At 43.6% G+C, this 18520-nt stretch overlaps 1 protein-coding gene across 1 annotated transcript; it reads right to left on the bottom strand.

The window, feature by feature from the left end:
• Window positions 1-1454: 1454 nt before the first annotated feature.
• LOC112548073 (keratin, type I cytoskeletal 9-like) lies at window positions 1455-4469 on the bottom strand. The gene is made up of 3 exons (XM_025192310.1): window positions 4454-4469; window positions 1928-2765; window positions 1455-1795 (listed from the first exon to the last, which is right to left on the bottom strand). Exons 2-3 carry the CDS (start codon window positions 2742-2744, stop codon window positions 1455-1457), a joined length of 1158 nt encoding a protein of 385 aa, XP_025048095.1. The 5' UTR covers window positions 2745-2765; window positions 4454-4469.
• Window positions 4470-18520: the final 14051 nt, after the last annotated feature.

Raw genomic sequence — 18520 nt, 5'->3', positions numbered from 1 at the left:
CTGTTGAAGACCACTGTATGCCCTTTGACAGTTTACTGTAGAGACTAACTGAGGTTCTCCAGTCACAGCAATGGGATGTATCCTGCTGGGAGCTAAACCCCTCCCTCCAAAAGCAAAATGTCTCCAGGGATTCAACCTCCACCCTGTATGCTGGGATTGATCCATGCGCTGGCCTGTGTGCCCAATCCAGCACACAGAGTCATGGCCCGCAGTGCTCCTCACAGACCCATGAGGAGCCCTACAGGCTGGACGTTGCAGTGCTGAGGGACAGATCTGGCCATGGGCTGGGGTTGAGCACCCCTGTGTTAAGTTATTAGACTCCGTTACTTAATTCATAGATATTGGATGCAAGATTCTTCACAAATACATTTCACTTAACTGGCATTTGCTTGGAGAACTGACTCATTGGCATATGTTTGGGAAATAGTTTGGGTATACTTTTAATCACATCACTTGGCCACAGGATAAAAAATGAAAAATTTCAGCAGTTCAATGAAAAGTGTTGGGGCTGAGGCACATGACCTGTGAGGAATTAGGTTTATTTAGTCTGGAGAAGAGAAGACCGAAGGGGGATTTAATAGTGGCCTTCAACTCCCTGAAGGGTGGCTTTAAAGGGGATGGAGCTGGACTGTTCTCAGTAGTGGCAGATGACAGAACAAGGAGCAATGGGCTCCAGTTGCAGTGAGGAAAGTGGAGGTTAGATAGGAAAAACTTTCTCCCAAGGAGGGTAGTAAGCACTGGAACAGGTTACCCAGAGAGGTGGTGGACTCTCCACCTTTGGAGGTATTTAAGACCCAGGTAGACAAAGCCTTGATTGGGATGATCTAGTTGGGGCTGGTCCTGCTTGGAGCAGAGGGTGAGACTACAGAGGGTTGGACTAAGGTTCCTCCCAACCCTCATTTTCTAGGATTCTATAAAATGAATTTCCTCCCAGCTGGATTGGAAATAATGAATTAAGCCAAAGAAAACCATGAGGATCATGATGTGATGCAGCAAGATTTTTAATGCGAATGAGACAGGGAACATAGCCTTATAGAACGAAAGGATGCACAGCGGGAAAGACATGTTTCCGGAGTTACAGTCAGGGCCACAACCAGGCACTCACTGCGAGGAGCGCATCTCTCACAAAGCTCCCATCTATCTTCATTGCAGAGGAAGAAACGGACCATCACACCTTGTTCCCAAACATTTTAAATGATTGACATTCCCCTAAGTCAGTATGATGCAGGATGAAGGAGCATAGCAGTTCAGGGCGAAGCAGTGAGACCCTCCAATCCAAGCTGAAGGCACACCATAACATGAAGAAAGCACATGTGGGGTGATCTGTAAACGTGCTGAACTCTCCAACCCCACCTGGAGCTACGAGGACTCAGCAGGTCTGACAGCCTTTCCCACGAACTCTGCCTGGAATCTGCCACTGGCTGTTTCCGCTGCCGTGGATAACGTGGAAGGGTTTAAAAGAACTCATTGTTTCCAAACTGGCGCTGATAGGCAAATCGGGTGAAAGGGAAACTGCTGCTAAAACTGCCTGGGGGGCATCTAGAAAAGAAAGAGCTCCTGAAAATCCCAGAGCCCCCCACACCGTATGATCCACCATAACCTTCATAGGGGTCCCCAGAACCATATGATTCCCCAGAGATCACATAGGAACCCTTAGAACTCTCAGAGGAGTCTTCATTTCTCCTTGATCCTTCATGGGATTCCCCAAAGCCCCCAGGGGAGGTTCCAGAGCGACGTGATCCCCCAGAGATCCCATAGGAACCACCAGATCTCCCAGAGGAGTGTTCACTTTCACCTGGCCCCTCATGGGATTCCCCATAAACTTTACAGGATTCCCCAGAGCCCCCAGAGGAGGTTCCACAGCGACGTGATCCCCCAGAGATCCCATAAGAACCACCAGAAATCCCAGTGGAGTGTTCACTTTCACCTGGTCCCTCATGGGATTCCCCATAAACTTTAGGGGATTCCCCAGAGCCCCCAGAGGAGGTTCCAGAGCGACGTGATCCCCCAGAGATCCCATAAGAACCACCAGAAATCCCAGTGGAGTGTTCACTTTCACCTGGTCCCTCATGGGATTCCCCATAAACTTTAGGGGATTCCCCAGAGCCCCCAGAGGAGGTTCCAGAGCGATGTGATCCCCCAGAGATCCCATAGGAATCCCCAGAACTCGCAGAGGAGACTCCAGTTCTACCTGATACCCCACGGGATCCCCTAGAACCTTCACGGGATCCCCCAGAGACCCCATAAGAGGTTCCAGAACTACGTGCTCCCCCAGAGATACCAGAGGAACGCCCAGAACTCCCATAGGTGGCCCCAGAGGAGCCTCCAGTTCTACTTGATCCCCCATAGGATCTCCCAGAAGTCCCATAGGAGCCTCCAATCCCACTTGATCCCCCATAGGATCCTCCAGAATACCCGTAGGATCCCCCAGAATGCCCATAGGAGGCCCCATAGGAGCCTCCAATTCCACTTGATCCTCCATAGGATCCCCCAGAACCCTCATAGGGTCCCCCAGGATATCCCCCAATGGGATATGGCTCTGCCGCCCCCACGACACTTTCTTGAGGGCAAGAGGCGAGAATCGGTCCCGGGAAAGTCATGATGACGGGAGGTGCGAAGACCACGGCTCTTGAGTCTCCAAACGATGTTGTATTCGGATAGTTACAGGCAGCCGCATATGGTTCTGGGCACATCATCTCACATGGTGGCAGGCAGCGGGAACTAATCATCTGTCCACAGGACATCTTTCTGCAGAGGAGGTAAGCCTGAAACACACAGTGGAAGAAAAACTCAAGGGATTATGTCATCAGAGATCTACAGGTCCCAGATTATGGTAACAGAAGTCTCCTTTTGGCTGGTTTGGTCCCCAAAGACTGGCTATGGGGTTCTGTCCAGTAAATGCTCAGAGCCCTGGCCTGTCCTGTTTCCTCTCCTGTGATCCTTCTTGACCCTGCTCCCATGCAACTCTGACCTTTTCTTTTTCTCAAAGGATTGCAATGCTTCCTAGCACTTTCATAGCAAGTCTTCCATTCATGGATGCAGACCATCTTCCATTGGCACAACTACCATAAGAAATGGGCAGCTCTTCTCAGTGTTTCAGAAGGATTCACAGAAGCCCTGGATTGCCCGTGGTCACTTGGCACTTGTTGCAGTTGTACACCTGCAACAATTCTAGTTCGCCCTCTTCCACTGAGTGCTGAGCCCTTTTGAGAGTCTGGACCAATATGATTTGTTCCCTGTCGCACCTGGGGCAGACAGCAGGGATTGAACACATCTTTCCTGGGCCCCTGTCTTGTGTCATGACCATAAAACCACATGTTCTCACTAGCCTTTACAGGAGGACTTTAAATCAAGAAAGCTAATGGTCAACCCACTCAGTGGTATGTTTCCATCCTTGATACCTCGCATTTTGAAACCATTCTTTGCAAAGGGCTAGAACTATATCTGGTATAACCAGTCACCCTTCCATCTAGTCCAGTGGTTCTCAGCCTATTTGCTATAGTGGGTCACAATGACAGTTCTCAATGTATTATGTGGGCCATACCCACACAACTTGCTTCCTGTGCATCCATTTAAAAATGTTTTGCTTCTGTTATTTGACAATAAAGTAATAAAAATCAATATTCTGTAATACCTCTCATTTCTACACTGTCAAAGTCATTACTTTAAAAAGAAAACAGGATGTCACATGGGCTGCAGCGATGTGCTAATTGGGCCTCATGCAACCCGCAGGTTGCGAACCACTGCTCTAATCTGAATACACTAGGCAGACTCACAGTGGCTGATGATCTGAATCTAAAAGTTCTAATTATACCCCAAAAAGTAGCAAAATGCCATACTGGATTAGACCTTCAATCCATGGAATAAAGCATCCTGTTATCATTCACAAACTTCAAATAAAAGGCTTTTCCTTGCAGTACAGGGTTTCATATAGACCCCTTCAAACACTTGGAGTTTGACTATAAGTAGAAACCCAGTTAAAAAGTGCATTAAATAAAATAAGTGCTCCATAAGTGAACACTGAACTCAGTAGTTTAACAGAAACAGCAATATCTGAGCACCAGTTAGAGGAAATTGCTGATTCCAGTTCATTCAGACAACAACCTGACAATGTTCATGTATATTAAGAGAGTCAAAGAGATGCTGGCCACTAGCAAAGTGGCTTGAGGTTGAGATGAGTTTTAATGCTTTCTAAAGTTTTAGCTTCTCAACCCTCAGTTAAAACAGTTAGAAATGCTGTGATCTGGTACTGAAAATACCCCTGAAAATCCCAGCCAAGTATTTTAAAAGTCTAGTTCCACCAGCAGTTTTCACAAATAACAGAAAATTTCCTATAGAAAGGCGGAAATGATCTAAACTTTTCTAAAAATCACAGAATGTGGAACATTCAGTTCTCAGTTAACACAGTCACTACAGAGATCACAAGAAAGCAATTGAGTCAAATTGGACTTACCCAGTCTACCTAGTGAATAAGTCAGGAGAAGTGGTTGGAAGTGTCCAGCACTTCAAGTGTTTTTATATACTTTCTTCAAGAAGGAAAACTGGAAGACACCTGTTACTCATGAAGACTTTATCTCTTATGAAATTAAATGTTTTTCATGGGCGCCTGCTGTAATTACTATAATCCTTTTGATCACCCTTTATCACTGTTTGTCAATTCCCAATACCACACAGGAGGATATACGTGTTGTACTTGGCATTTTCCTTTGCCATTAAATTTAAATCCTCTCAGCAGCTTCACTGAGATAAACATGAGAATGAATGTCCATTGGTTTAAATTCCTTCTTAATGCCTTGTTGAGATGAAGGTGGCTCAGAACCAGATCAGTAACCCAATCTATTGCCAAGTACCACATTCTTATCTCCCATAGTCTCACTTAGTGTAAATCAACAGTGATGGAAGCAGAGTGCCACATGATATGTAAACAAGGTTCCTTGGGTGAATTTGATATATTTTATTAGACCAACCCAAATAGCTGGAGAAAAGTTATTAAGCAAGCTTTTGGGTTCAAAAACCCTTCGTCAGGCTAAGGAAGTTTCAGCAGTTGGTGTGTGCTCTTCCTGGATGGGATGAAAAGTAAAGAAGCCAGGGGCTGGGCTGGGGAGTCAGTTGTCAGGCAGATTATAATGTATCAAAAATCCAATGTCTATGTTTAGATATTTTACATATTTTCCATCAGGGCATTTGTAGGAGAGACCAAACAACTACTGCGCACCAGAATGAACGCACACCGGAAATCTATCAATGACAGAAATACCCAATTACCGGTGGGGGCACATTTCTCACAGGAGGGCCACTCTCTCTCCAATCTCTCAGTCCTGATCCTCAAGGGAAACTTACACAACACTTCCCAGAGATGAACCTATGAGCTCCATTTCATCAACCTCCTGGATACTAGAGATCATGGACTAAACATAGGCATTGGATTTTTGATACATTATAATCTGCCTGGCAACTGACTCCCCAGCCCAGCCACTGGCTTCTTTACTTCTCATTCCATCCAGGAAGAGCACACACCAACTGCTGGAACTTCCTTAGCCTGACGAAGGGTTTTTGAACCCAAAAGCTTGCTTAATAACTTTTCTCCAACTATTTGGGTTGGTCTAATAAAAGATATCAAATTCACCCAAGGAACCTTGTCTGCCTATATCCTTAGACCAACACTGCTACAACCTAAACAACTGCAACATGGTATGTAAGGTGCCTCCAAAGTGAAATGCCTGATCCTCAAAGGATGAAATTCAACCCAGGGCAGAGGATCCTGCACCAAATTCTGTGCAGCACTTCAAACCATATAATCCCTAATTTCGAAAGATTCAGGAGAAAATAAACATGCAGACCTTGCATTGGTCCTCTGCCAAAGAAAGACATGCAAGCCACATTCAAACCCATTAAAAAGATGCCCTCAGATTTAAGTGGGCTTTGGATAAGACCCATAGTGAACACCTGGAGGCATAGATCATAGAACAAACTCTCCAATCACCCCAGGGGTTGCAAAAGTTAATTCAACTTTGCTCCAAAATGAGTGCATCTACACGTGCATTAAGGTGCTTTTTCTAATGCTCATTAAATTTAGCACCTCCAATGTGGGGTACTAAAGAAATGTGCATTATGTTGCCTTAATGTGCAGTAATGAATTCATATGGTTTTTATGTGATGCTTAATGCACAGCAGCCTAGTTTACTGCTTATTAGCATAATTGCACTTTTTTTTTACATGACACAAATGCACAGTATAATAGGCTACTGCACGTTAAAGTGCACATGTAGATGCATCCACTGGGTATTAGCCTAGATGCAAAAAGCAAGGAATCCTAGGTGTGATGGCAGAGTGCACTCCCTGATACTTCTCTGAGCCACCACCTTAATGTCATGGACTAATAGAGATGGAGCTAGAGCCCTTTCTATTTGGACACCCAAGAAGCCAGTGGAATGGCACGGAAGATTATTGAACCTTGAAAATTTAAGATGTCCGTGACCTCTGAGGTGTATTGTAGATATGTTTTGTGGAAGTAATTATTAACTAATAATTACAGTCATCCAAACTGTTGCAGCAATTAGAGGTGTAATCCGTGAAAAAAAAAAATCGGTTGGTAAGTAACAAGGACTTCATGGAATAATGCTTCCCATAACATCTTCATAGTCTCACATCAACCACAGAAAATGATTTGCAACTAAGGGATCTTCTAAGGCAGCGGTTTTCAAACTGTGGTCCACAGATCCCTGAGAGTCCACAGACTGTGTCTAAGGGGTCTGTGAAAGATGACTATGAGCAATCAAAAGTATGTGAATACCCACACTTGCAATTCAAAGGGGTCCGCACCTCCATTCAAAATTTCCAAACGGGTCCACAAATGAAAAAAAAAGGTTGAAAACTGCTGTTTTAAGGGCTTAAAAAAATACAGCAGATAACTGTCCTTGGCAAAATTACTGCTGTTACCTTCCAGGATAGACTCTTTTGTGTGTCACTTATCACTTCAAAAATACATGGCAACAAATCTTGAAGGCACATAAGATTTTGGGGAGCCTAACTTGTAGCTAGTGAATATTCACATTCCCAGGACAACTCTGAAAAATCTTACTAAACATAGTTTGATATTGGCCAGAATTCCCTTGTCACTTCTGGAATACATTAATATACTGCCTGAACCTCAGTTGTCCCACTGGGGTATTTGTAATGTATATTAGTTGAAGATCTAACCAACAATATCCATTAAAATATTGTACATAGAGATGGATGGATGGATGGATGGATGGATGGATAAAGATAACCTCTCTTCACCAGAACATTTCACTAGACAAGTAAACTATTTGGGCTGAGAATCATAGAAAATGAGGGTGGGAAGGGACCTCAGGAAGTCACATCTAGTCCACCCCCCTGCTCCAAGTAGGACCAGCCCCAACTACATAATCCCAGCCAAGACTTTGTTGAGCCAAGCCTTAAAAATCTCCAGGGATGGAGATTCCACCACCACTTTGGGTAACCCATTTCAGTGCTTCATCATCCTCCTAGAGAGAAAGCTTTTCCTAATATCCAACCTAAACCTCCCTTGTTGCAACTTGAGCCCATTGCTCCTTGTTCTGTCACCTGCCCCCACTGAGAACAGTCCAGCTCCATCCTTTTTGGAACCCCGCTTCAGGGAGTTGAAGGCTGCTATTAAATCCCCCCGCCATCTTCTCATCTCCAGACTAATTAAGCTCATTTCCCTCAGCCTGTCCTCACAAGTCATGTGTCCCAGCCCCCAAAACATTTTTGCTGCCCTCCACTGGAGTCTCTCCAATGTGTAGTGGGTAGCCAAGAGCTGGACACAGGGCTCCAGATGTGGCCTTGCCAGTGCTAATAGAGGGGAAGAATCACTTCCTTTGATCTGCTGGCAATGTTCTTACTGATGCAGCCCAAGATGCCATTAGCCTTCTTGGCAACAAGGGCACACTTCTTTCAAAATGCTTCTTACTTCCAGCTCTTTCCTGTATAGTCTTGTTAGTTTGCCATTTCCTCTCTGATTGTATTTGTGCTATGCCCACCACTACAGGACCCTGACCTCACTTGTGGCATCAAGGACATTGTGGCATTCAGATTATAAAGAATACCAGTAGCACAATGAAGATTCCTGGCATTCATACTTGACTTTTCATCTGGCTCATGAAATTGCCTTGGAGCAGTCAGTCAGACTGAGAGTCCAAATTGGCCATTATATTACCATAATATGATTATAATTACTTTGGCACTTGGGTGTACTGCAAATTAATGGTTGCACAGAGCAGTAAAAAGATAAGTCGGTAAGTTGTTATGAACAGGGAGCGGCAGCATTGTTGTTAGCAACTGAAACTATAACAGGAAGGATTAGGAACTGCACAAGTGAAGGCTTAAGAAGGAGAAGGGGTGCAAGCATGAGAGTTGGAGGGGCAGGGAGCTGCACAGACAAAACAAGGGTTGGGAGCAAGGCCAAGCAGAAAGGAGCAAGAGGACCAGGATAAACTGGGAACCGAGGTATAACCAGGAACTAATGGATCAAATCCTCATTGACTCTTCTTTAGTCAAATACCAAAAGTTCCTACACTCATATGTTGATGCTCCTACACTCACATTACCATAATATCAAAGCTTTGCAGCTCTCAACCCCTTGATGTTGGTACCACTTGCTTCTTCATTTACCTCCATACAGAGAAACACCTGGAATTTCTGTGTGAAAGGCCTATAGCTGGAATGGTTCTTGTGCTAAATCATGTGGAGGCTGGAGGGTCATGACACCAGATGTGTCCTCTTACCCTCAGAGCCAATTCTCAGCCCTTGCCTTTAGAAGTACATTAAGACCTGAAACCGGGGGCTCATTCAGTTGTGGGGGGGCTCATTTTCTTCATATTGTCAGCATCTGATGCAGTGCCAGAAATCATTGGGTTCTCTTCTGGGCTGTAGGCGCAACAGGGGAACCTGTGGACCATATTAAACCAACAGGAATATCCACAGACCGTGAAACAACCAGGAAACTAAAAGCAAAACACACATTTATGAATGAACTTATGAGCATGACTTTCAGATGTGCTAAAGCCATCTACAGAATGCAGGAGTTGCATGTAACATGCTGATGGACATCATACATCCATTTGTTTGACTGCAATTACATTACTTGCTAGGTCATTACCAACAAGATGCTCCTGGCCAGAGCTGGCTACACCAGGCTCCAAAGCACTGTGGCTTCAGATAAACCCCATTCCCATCACTCAGAAGGCAACAGAGGCACCAACTCTGCAAAAGTTTTCTAAACTGTTGAGGTCCCTGCCTTGCTGGTGACTCGAGGGAGGTGTAGAGTAGGAGAATCCAGGTGAGAATCCAACCAAAGAGTGTGGGAAACGGCAAAGGATAGATTGCATCTTCTAGACTAACTAAATTAGAGATGTATACTATGCTTTCTGGTGAGCCTGAGTTCATTTCATCTGATGTGCAAGAGTTAGGGGGGCAAAGAGAGCTGGCTTACAAGCATGATGCACTCCAGCTTCTAGAAATGTTTATGAAGAAGAAGAATGACTAGCTACACCAGGGTTGGCCAACCCATGTAGGATAGGGCAGGAAGCAGAAAGCAGAGCAGCAAATCAGACAGGGGGAAAGGGATTGAAGTGGCATGTGTGAAGTGTCTGAGGCTAATTTATGGCCTGGGAAGAAAACACAGCTGAGGGATTACAGCCCAAGGCCTGGTCTTCAAGAAGAATTGTATGATTGCTTCCCAGAAGATGCCAGGTCTATCCCCTTTGTGTGAGAAAATGAGGAGAAAGTGATGGATCTAATGTTGTAGCTATGACAGGCCTCAACCAAGATCTTCTGAGAAAAGAATAGGTTTATAAAGGCCACTTGATTTTCCTTGTAAAGTTTTTTGTCATCATAAAAAAAAAAAAAGCTCTTAAAATGATATGGTACCAGTTTCATATTGTCTGAGCTAAATTGGTCACCTGGCACCAGTTTCATATTGTCTGAGGTGAATGTCCAACTGAAATGGGTGGAGTTAGAAAAGCTAGTTTGGACTCATTGGGTCTGGAGGCTCCCAGGAGTTCCACCCTAACAAGCAATTTCCATGTTATAATTTCATGGTTCTAATGACATCCTTTGATCAGAGCTGGACAAAAATTCATGAGGAGTGTCAACACAAGCTTCTATCTCTTCTCCATCTCTTGGTACACTTAAGGTGTGTCATCAAGAACTTCATAACCAAATCATTCCAAAGACATTAATTAAACCTTCATTCATGATCGTTAAAAATATTATGCATGCTAGCTGTAGCAAGAAAAACTCACAGCCTTGTGTTGTTTCTTCCAGCTGCGTACAGATGGGCTGAAGACACAGCTGCTTGCTATACAAATCTGTAGATATGTCTAAAGAAATGGAAGATGTTTTACCACCAAAAAGGAGGGATAAGAGAACGTGAGTGCCCTTAGAAAATATTAACTGAAATACTGGGCCAAATACTCAGCTGGTATATGACCAAAAATATAATCTGGTCATTAAGGTAGTTCAATGCTGAATTTCTAAGTCAGCCTTGATGGGTTAAAGCTGACCCTTGGGCAAAGCATTACCACAAAGGCCTGAACACTGAAACTCGAAGTTAAAGAAGAAAGAAATGGTGCATAGAAATGGTTATTGGCTTTCCAGCCAGGAGAGGCTTGTAATCCATTGGACTATATTTGAAGGCCATGCAATTCATTTCAGAGATGTCCTTCTGCTTCAGAGGGTCAGGCTCAGAGTGAATATTTGGCATTGAGGAACTCAAGCATGATAAATAAAGACTCCTCCCAGCCTGCATACCACATTAACTCAAAACTAGATAGCAAGCTTAGATATGAAGAGTTAACATGAAATCCTTCTTCAAGGCAGTGAACTATAGTCTGGATAAGCCAACAAATCCCCTTCATGCTGTTAAGAGTCATAGGATCATAGGAAAGTAAGGCTAGAAAGGACCTCTGGACATCATCTAGTCCAATCTCCTGCTCAAGGTAGGATCATCCCTATGCAAACTATCCCATGCAAATCCTTGTCTAATTTATTACTAAAACAACACAATCCACTCTGTCACCACTACAAGGCAGAGCACCCAAAACAGCTGCAGATGAAGCTGGGGGACAACAGTGGTTACTCTCCTGCAGCTGCAATGGTTGTTAAAATATGCTTGAGCAATCCAAGGAAGAGGTCCATGACCCATGCTACAGAGGAAGATAAAAACTTCCACAGTCCAGAACAGTCTGACTATGGAATAAAATTCCTTTCTGACTCCCAAACGTGGTGATCTGTCTGCCTCTGAGCAGAGGGCAAGACACTGTAGCCAGGAGCCTTCATCCATGGCCATGTTCTCAGCTAAATTGCTGGAGACATGAGATAGCAATGTATCTCAGCTGTAGATCTGACAGCCTGACCCTGCAATTTTCATGAACCTACGATTACCAGTTTTAATAGAAAGAGAAAGACTTTGGTGGGAAATGTATTCATGGGGAGGGGGCATATGTGTTGTGCACACATATACATAGTAGATATGCCTCTGTATATCCTTCTCTATTAGGGCAAATGGGTATAAGGAAGAAACTCTGCAGAGGTTGAGGGTTTTTTTTGCCATAATGGACTACCTCAGGGTTTTTGTACTTTCCTTTGAAGTATTTGGTGCTTTAAACTAAAGGAAAAAGAATATTAAACTAGATAGATTATTATAAAGTCTAAACTTTGCTATTTTAGACCTAGAAACTCACTTGATATAAACTAGCATTGCTTCATTGAACAGTGACAATTTACTTCATCTTCTGGTTTTTCTTTCATAAAATGATATTTCCTTCTTATTCATTAGCAACTCACAAAAGTTTGGAAATTGTGATGCCACATGTTGCTGCTACAAAGAACTGATTATCATAGAATCACAGAAAATGAGGAGATCTCCCTCAGGAGATCACATCTAGTCCAACCCCCTGCTCAAACCAGGACCATCCCCAGCTACATCAAGCCGGCCAAGGCTTTGTCTAGCCGGGTCTCAGAAACCTCCAAGGATGGAGATTACACAACCTCTCTAGGTAACTTGTTCCAATGCTTTACTGCCCTCCTTGTGAGAAAGTTTTCTCTAATATCCACCCACAACTTCCCTTGCTACAACTGGAAACCACTGTTCCTTGTTCTGCCGTCTCCTGTATGCCAAACAACTGGCACAATGAACATTGCCCCATCATCTTCTGTGCAATAATAGTTTAAATCAGTTTGAAAATACAGTGCACTCCTCCAACATGTGCTTGGTTATTACATTCAGGGGTTATAGCAAAATCCTACCTTGACTGCCTGCTTCTGGGGGTTTGACCAGAACAATACTGGGGATTACTAGGGGGTGGATGTCAGAAGGGACCAACAGTAAATGCAGCCCACATGTCTCTTATTGAACTGAACAAAGCAATGTGACTGTGGAGAGATGGGAGTATTTTGGGTTAATGCTCCCCTTTGAAACACAAGACATGGGAATTCTAGCCTGGATTTTCTATGCCAGTTAGGGCCATGTTTACTGAAGAGCTCATATCCCAGCATGCTTAGCTGTATTGAAACCTAAACTTTATTGTTCCACCTGTAGAATTAGGAGAACAATCTTTCTTTTCACCCTATCAGTTTTTTCTTGTCAGTTCATCATCCCATTGTGACCGACATTATCCCCAGGCTTTGTGTCTATGCACCACCCATCCCCAGTCATAGCTGGCACATTTAGGAGATACTGGAGCTCTAATTATAAATTATAAGGTTAACAATAATTAGGTGTGCCTGGGTCTCAGATCCAGTTTTTCCACTTGCTCATGAAATGGCTCTCAACAATTCATTTACCTGCGGGGCGTCAATTATCCCATTTCTTATAATAATTAAAGGATAATTTTCTCTATGGGAGCTGGGAGAATGAATGGTTGCATGCAGCAGTAAGTAGGCAAGCAGGTAAGTTGTTATGAAGATGATAGTATTATTATTACTCGTGATTGAAGGTATAATATGAAGGATTAAGAGTTGCCAGCAGGAAGGATTGAGAGAGGCAAGGCAAGCATGAGGCACAGAGCAATGAATGTTGCAAACTCAAAGAGGTGGATTAGCTATTAAAGGGCAGATGTTACTGGGTCCCAAGGTCCTATGTGGTTTGGGTGACTTATACATTGATACAGGATTTCCACTGGGGCCATAGGCAAAGCTTTGAAATCCATGGACCATGCAAGCCTCAGAAGGAATATCCATGGAGCAAGGGCCTACCCAGAAACAAAACAGCAAGATACAGATCCCCAGAATGAGCCAGTGGGGCTGACTCTCAGAAATGCTTATTAAAGTTCAAGGGAGTTGTGAGTATTCAGCACCTGCTGATTTCAAGCCCATAAATGTCTTTATCATGTTAACATGCACCAATGAGTATTTCCTCTATGATGGCTTAGCTTAAACTCCTGTCCCTTTGAACACATCGCTTTGTAAAACGCATATGTGATTATGAGCAAAAATTGAATGAGCTTGTCTAACTTGCCAGTTCTAACAAAGAAAGAAGGCTATTGTGCATGAAACAGCTTCTTAGAATCATAGAAAATGAGGGTTGGAGGGACCTCAGGAGGTCACATCTAGGCCAACCCCCTGCTCCAAGCAGGACCAGCCCCAACTAGGTCAACCCAGACAAGGCTTTGTCAAGCTGGCTTTAAAAACCACCTAGGATAGAGATTCCACCCCCTGTCTGTAGCCTGTCCCAGTGCTTTACTACCCTCCTAGTAAGAAAGGTTTACTAATTATCCAAACTTGCTGTAACTAAGCCCATTGCTCCTTGTCCTCTGCCCCCACTGAGAACAGTCCAGCTCCTTCATTGTTGTATCAACCCTTCAGGGAGGTGAAGGCTGCTATTCAATCCTCCCTCAGACTTCTCTCCCCCAGACTAAATCAGCCCATTTCTCTCAGCCTCTCCTCACAAGTCCTGCCCCCCAGCCCTCCAACCATTTTTGTTGCTGGACCCCTCAACTTGTCCACATCCTTTCTGCAGTGGAGGGGCCAAAACTGGACACAGGACTAAGAGGGGAAGAAACACTTCCCTTGATCTGCTGGCAATGCTCCTACTAATGCAGCCCAGGATGCTGTTAGCTTTTTTGGTAAGTAGGTGAGTAGCTATGATTGTGTTAGAAATTCTGGAAAGACATTCTTTCTACTCTGAATTATTTCCTTTTATGATGGTGTATCTCAGGTCTCTTCTACACTGAGTATGGCCACAATGTAATGTCAGCCTTCTGGTTTTCATTTCATCACCAGGCTTTATAAACCACTTCAACTGAAAATCCAACCTCCATCATGCGGACAGACAGGGCCACTTTTAAACCCCAGAAACCAGAAGTGAGCAGAGAACTGGACCATTTACCGGGTCAGTACTTCCACTCACTACCTCTGCACAGAGGGAATTTCACTCATTACACGTTACAATACTCATGCTACTGAATAAAAATTTTCCTTCAGTGTGCAGTCACACCATCTTCTGGCTACAAGTCAAAGGCATGATAAAAATTAAATAAGTAAATACATGTCTTTCAACTTGAAAATATTTTTTTGCTCTAAATAGCTACTTGCTTGAGGTTGGGAAATTATTACCCTTCGATAATAATTCCACGTGCCTTTCAACTTTTACAAATGAACACTGCTTTCCTCCAAATAATGTACAAGGATGATTTAATTAAACATGTTAAATTACACATATGCATACTGTCTTTCTATTTTGCATTAAAATCATAGTCATAGGAATTGGAGCAACAGAAAAAGTGGGCGGGAAGACTCCTCAGAAGGTCTTCTAGGCCAATCCCCTGCTCAAGGCAGGTTCATCCCTGTCTAAACCACCCCAGATAGTTTCTGCATAATATCTACTTTGTTCTCCTTTTTCTTTCATTCCTTATATAATAGCCATTTTGGATGAAATTCATCCTTCTACAGAGGAGCCAGGGCCACGTGCATACATGACTTAAGTCTCACTTTCTGGATTTTGAGGAGAATCAAGCCCTTTACTTGGTCAACAGCACTGTGTAACCTCTGACAACTGGAAAATGTGCAATGTCCCATTCATCTCAACAGCATGGACTCATCTGGATGAGAATAATTATGTTGAAGAGATGTGGCCTGCCTTGCTCAACTCAGCAAGGTTTTTATCCCCATCCAAATACCCCAAGCCTGGGCTCGGGTGGCTTGATAGATAATATTGGCGTTAATCCCATTGGAGGTCTGACTTCCTTGAACCTACATAGATGGCTCTCACTTTGCAAAGACCCAGACTAAGTCCCCCAACACATGCTTATGGAATAGGTAAAGCACACGAGCTTCCCTTCCCAGAGGTTGTTCAAACCTCAGGTCCTCAGGCCAAGAAACTAAAGCATCTTTCCTTTAAGGACCTTCACTAAGGAGCTCTAAGAAAAGAATCTGTCACTGTATTTTCATTAAAAAGCAGGTTTGCTATGTTGACAAATACGCCCTGTTAAAAGGTGTGAGTCAGGTCTTCATCTGGTGAAAACAAGCTCCAGATTCCTTCTCTATGTTTATATTGTATAAAAATGATTATATCAGCTGAGGGCGGTGGGTAGATTGAGCCAGCCAAGTTTCAGGTCATTTTGTCCTGCGGTTTGAGGGAACTCCACTCTGCCCAATGACCCCTTTTGAGAATTACCTTCTTGCAACATGTGTTGGCCTCAGTGCGTGAAACATCCATTGGCAGTTTCAACACACCCTTCCCTCTCTGCCCTGTCTCCTTGCTTATCTAGGGTGTGCCACCAGGACCCGATTTAAAACCAAACGTTTGCAAATGCATTCATTACGCCTTCAGTCTGAATCAATTAAATAAGGCACACATGCCAGCTGCAGCAAGAAAAACTAGCTCACAGTCAGGAGTTCCCGTAGATGCTGGGACACGTGGTGGCAATATTTTTGTCTAAAGGTAAAATTCCAGTGCCTCCAAAAGTCACATGTTCCCACATCACTTTAAATCTGTCACTTGTAAGCAATATCCTTGGGGTCCTTTTAAAGGATCAGGGGATGGTGTCCTTCCTGAGCACTTGGAGAATAGCAGAGACTGTAAAGGAGTGAGGAGCAAATGCATGGACTTCTTGCGTCTAGGAAGATGCTGAGCCAAACCTGACCACTTTTCCCAGTTAAGACAGTCCCCAGACGCTTGTGCCCTTTTTTTCTTTTAGCCTGAGAAAGGATGGCATTTTCCACTTCTAAATGTGGGGAATCCTAGCAATAGTCACCAACCCACTGCTAGGACTAGCAACAGGTCAGGGAGAGCACATAATAGCATGAGGACACTGGTGGATACTGAAGGCAGTGGTGCAAACTACTTCATGATATTCAGTTTTTTTGGTTTTGGTTCTGAAGTGACAGAAATGAAATGAAATTCAGAGTCTTGTAAAGGAAAAGGCTAAGACAGTATCGTTACAGGAGAACTGAATTCATTTTGACTAGCAAAAGGCTTACCGGGGCACAGCCAGACAGCTTGGGAGACAAGGGAACAGAGTAGTCTGGAAAATTAGCATGCATACACCTGATGAAGTATGACAACCTACCTGGCAACCTGCCCACCCAGCAGGTAGGTTGGCAATAAACCAGCTAAAGTCTTTGCATAGGTACACTTGCACACATGTTTTTTTGGAATAATAGAAAATGAAGGTTGGAGGGGCCTCAGGAGGTCACATCTAGTCCAACCCCCTGCTCAAAGCAGGACCAACCCCAACTACATCATCCCAGTCAAGGCTTTGTCTAGCTGGGTCTTAAAAACCTCCAAGGATGGAGATGCCACCACCTCTCTGGGTAACCTGTTCCAGTGCTTTACTACCCTCCTCATAAGGTTTTCCCTAATATCTAACCTCAACTTCCCTTGCTGCGACTGGAGCCCATTGCTCCTTGTTCTGTCATCTGCCCCCACTGAGAACAGACCACCTCCATCCTCTTTGGAGCCACCCTGCAGGGAGCTGAAGGTTGCTATTAAATCCCCCTCAGTCTTCAGCTGGACTTCACCTTCCTGAAGAACACATTGAGTCTGCTAGATGAGATTTCTCTGATGGGGACTATTTCAGCTGAGAAGTTTTGGGAATATGCAATAGTTTGGTGGAATGGACTGAGGTAGTCTTACACTCCCTTTTCTTCTTGCCAACCCTTTGTGAACAACTGGCTGGTGTCTGGAGATGGCAAAGAGTACAACACTCGCCACCAGCAAATAACCTTAAGCCTCACATGTTGAGGGACAGTGCAATGATTCTGCTGATGACACGGAGTTGCCCAGAGCAAGATGAACTCTTCTATAGTCAAAGCATCTATCGCCACCCCTAAGAGGGAAGAGTCACTGCTGGGTGCACATACGGCATAGCAAATAGCACTGTAATGATTTCTCAACTGGTTAGTAGAAATTTGCATTTATCCATCCTCCATCTTTAGATGCAGGACTAGGCAGTCTTATCTTTGTGCTGATAAAGGATTTGGCAGGAAGTCTCCTTTGTCTGTGCAAGCTTGGTACTTCACTTTGCAGGGGTGTTTAATTATAACCCTGATAGTATTTTCATACAGATCAGATAGGCAACTCACAGGCTTGCAGTGAAGGATACGTATGTAGCTTTAGTTTTTAGGTAGGGGAAGATTAAGGCCCATAGCTGTATATAGTATTTAATGGTTTTCAATCTGATGAAATTTAAAATTCAAGTAAAAACCCTTTTAAGATGATCCCATGCGAGCAGCAGTCATGTAATATTCAAAGTTATTGAAAATGGGTTCAAGATGTACTCAAAGATTACTGGTGGGCAATTCTCCTTTGTCAGAAGTAAGCGTTGTTTAGAGGGAGGAACTCATTTCAAGTGGAAGCCATTTACTTAATTTTTTTATGCTTCTTTATGTTACCTTTTAGGTAGCAGATGTTCTCTTTTAGAAGGAGAATACTTACTAATATAGACAACAAAAACCACTCACTCAAAAGATATGTGCAAAGCTCTTTATCACATCATTTTCCTTTCATTTCAGGACTGAGTGGGATGAACATCATTAGATCCAACAATATTCCTCTGAAGTTGGTTACACGTAAAGAATGGAGGAGAGAGAAAAACTATGAGGTCGATATTATTTTGCTGCATAAGTTTTAATGGAAAGGAGAGGTAAAGCATAACATTTTAAAAAGGGAGAATGCAAAAGATAAAGGACATATTTCCATTCAAGCTACAAACATTCCCTCACTTCATAGTTATGTGTTTCACACAAGAGTTTTCCTTTTGACAAAGCAAAATGTAAGCAGAGGACTGGACAGCTTCTCCACTGCACATCTTGTGTAGCATAACTAAAAGCCAGACACAAATTGTACAGAAACATGGGGAAAAGGAGAACATACAGCATGCCAAACTCTCTGTGAAATCAAGGCCCATTTATACGGCTCAAGACATACGCATAAATCTTATAGTGCCTGCCTTTGTTACCCTGAAGGATGATACACACAGACCTTAGGGTGCAGACAGAAGTGACAATTTTCACCCGATCTGGCCACAAATGATGC

This window comes from Alligator sinensis, unplaced genomic scaffold (assembly GCF_000455745.1).
Source record: "Alligator sinensis unplaced genomic scaffold, ASM45574v1 scaffold771_1, whole genome shotgun sequence".
In the NCBI taxonomy this organism is placed as follows: domain Eukaryota; kingdom Metazoa; phylum Chordata; order Crocodylia; family Alligatoridae; genus Alligator; species Alligator sinensis.
Note: the sequence above shows the minus strand (reverse complement) of the source record. Positions and strands in the feature narration are given on the sequence as shown.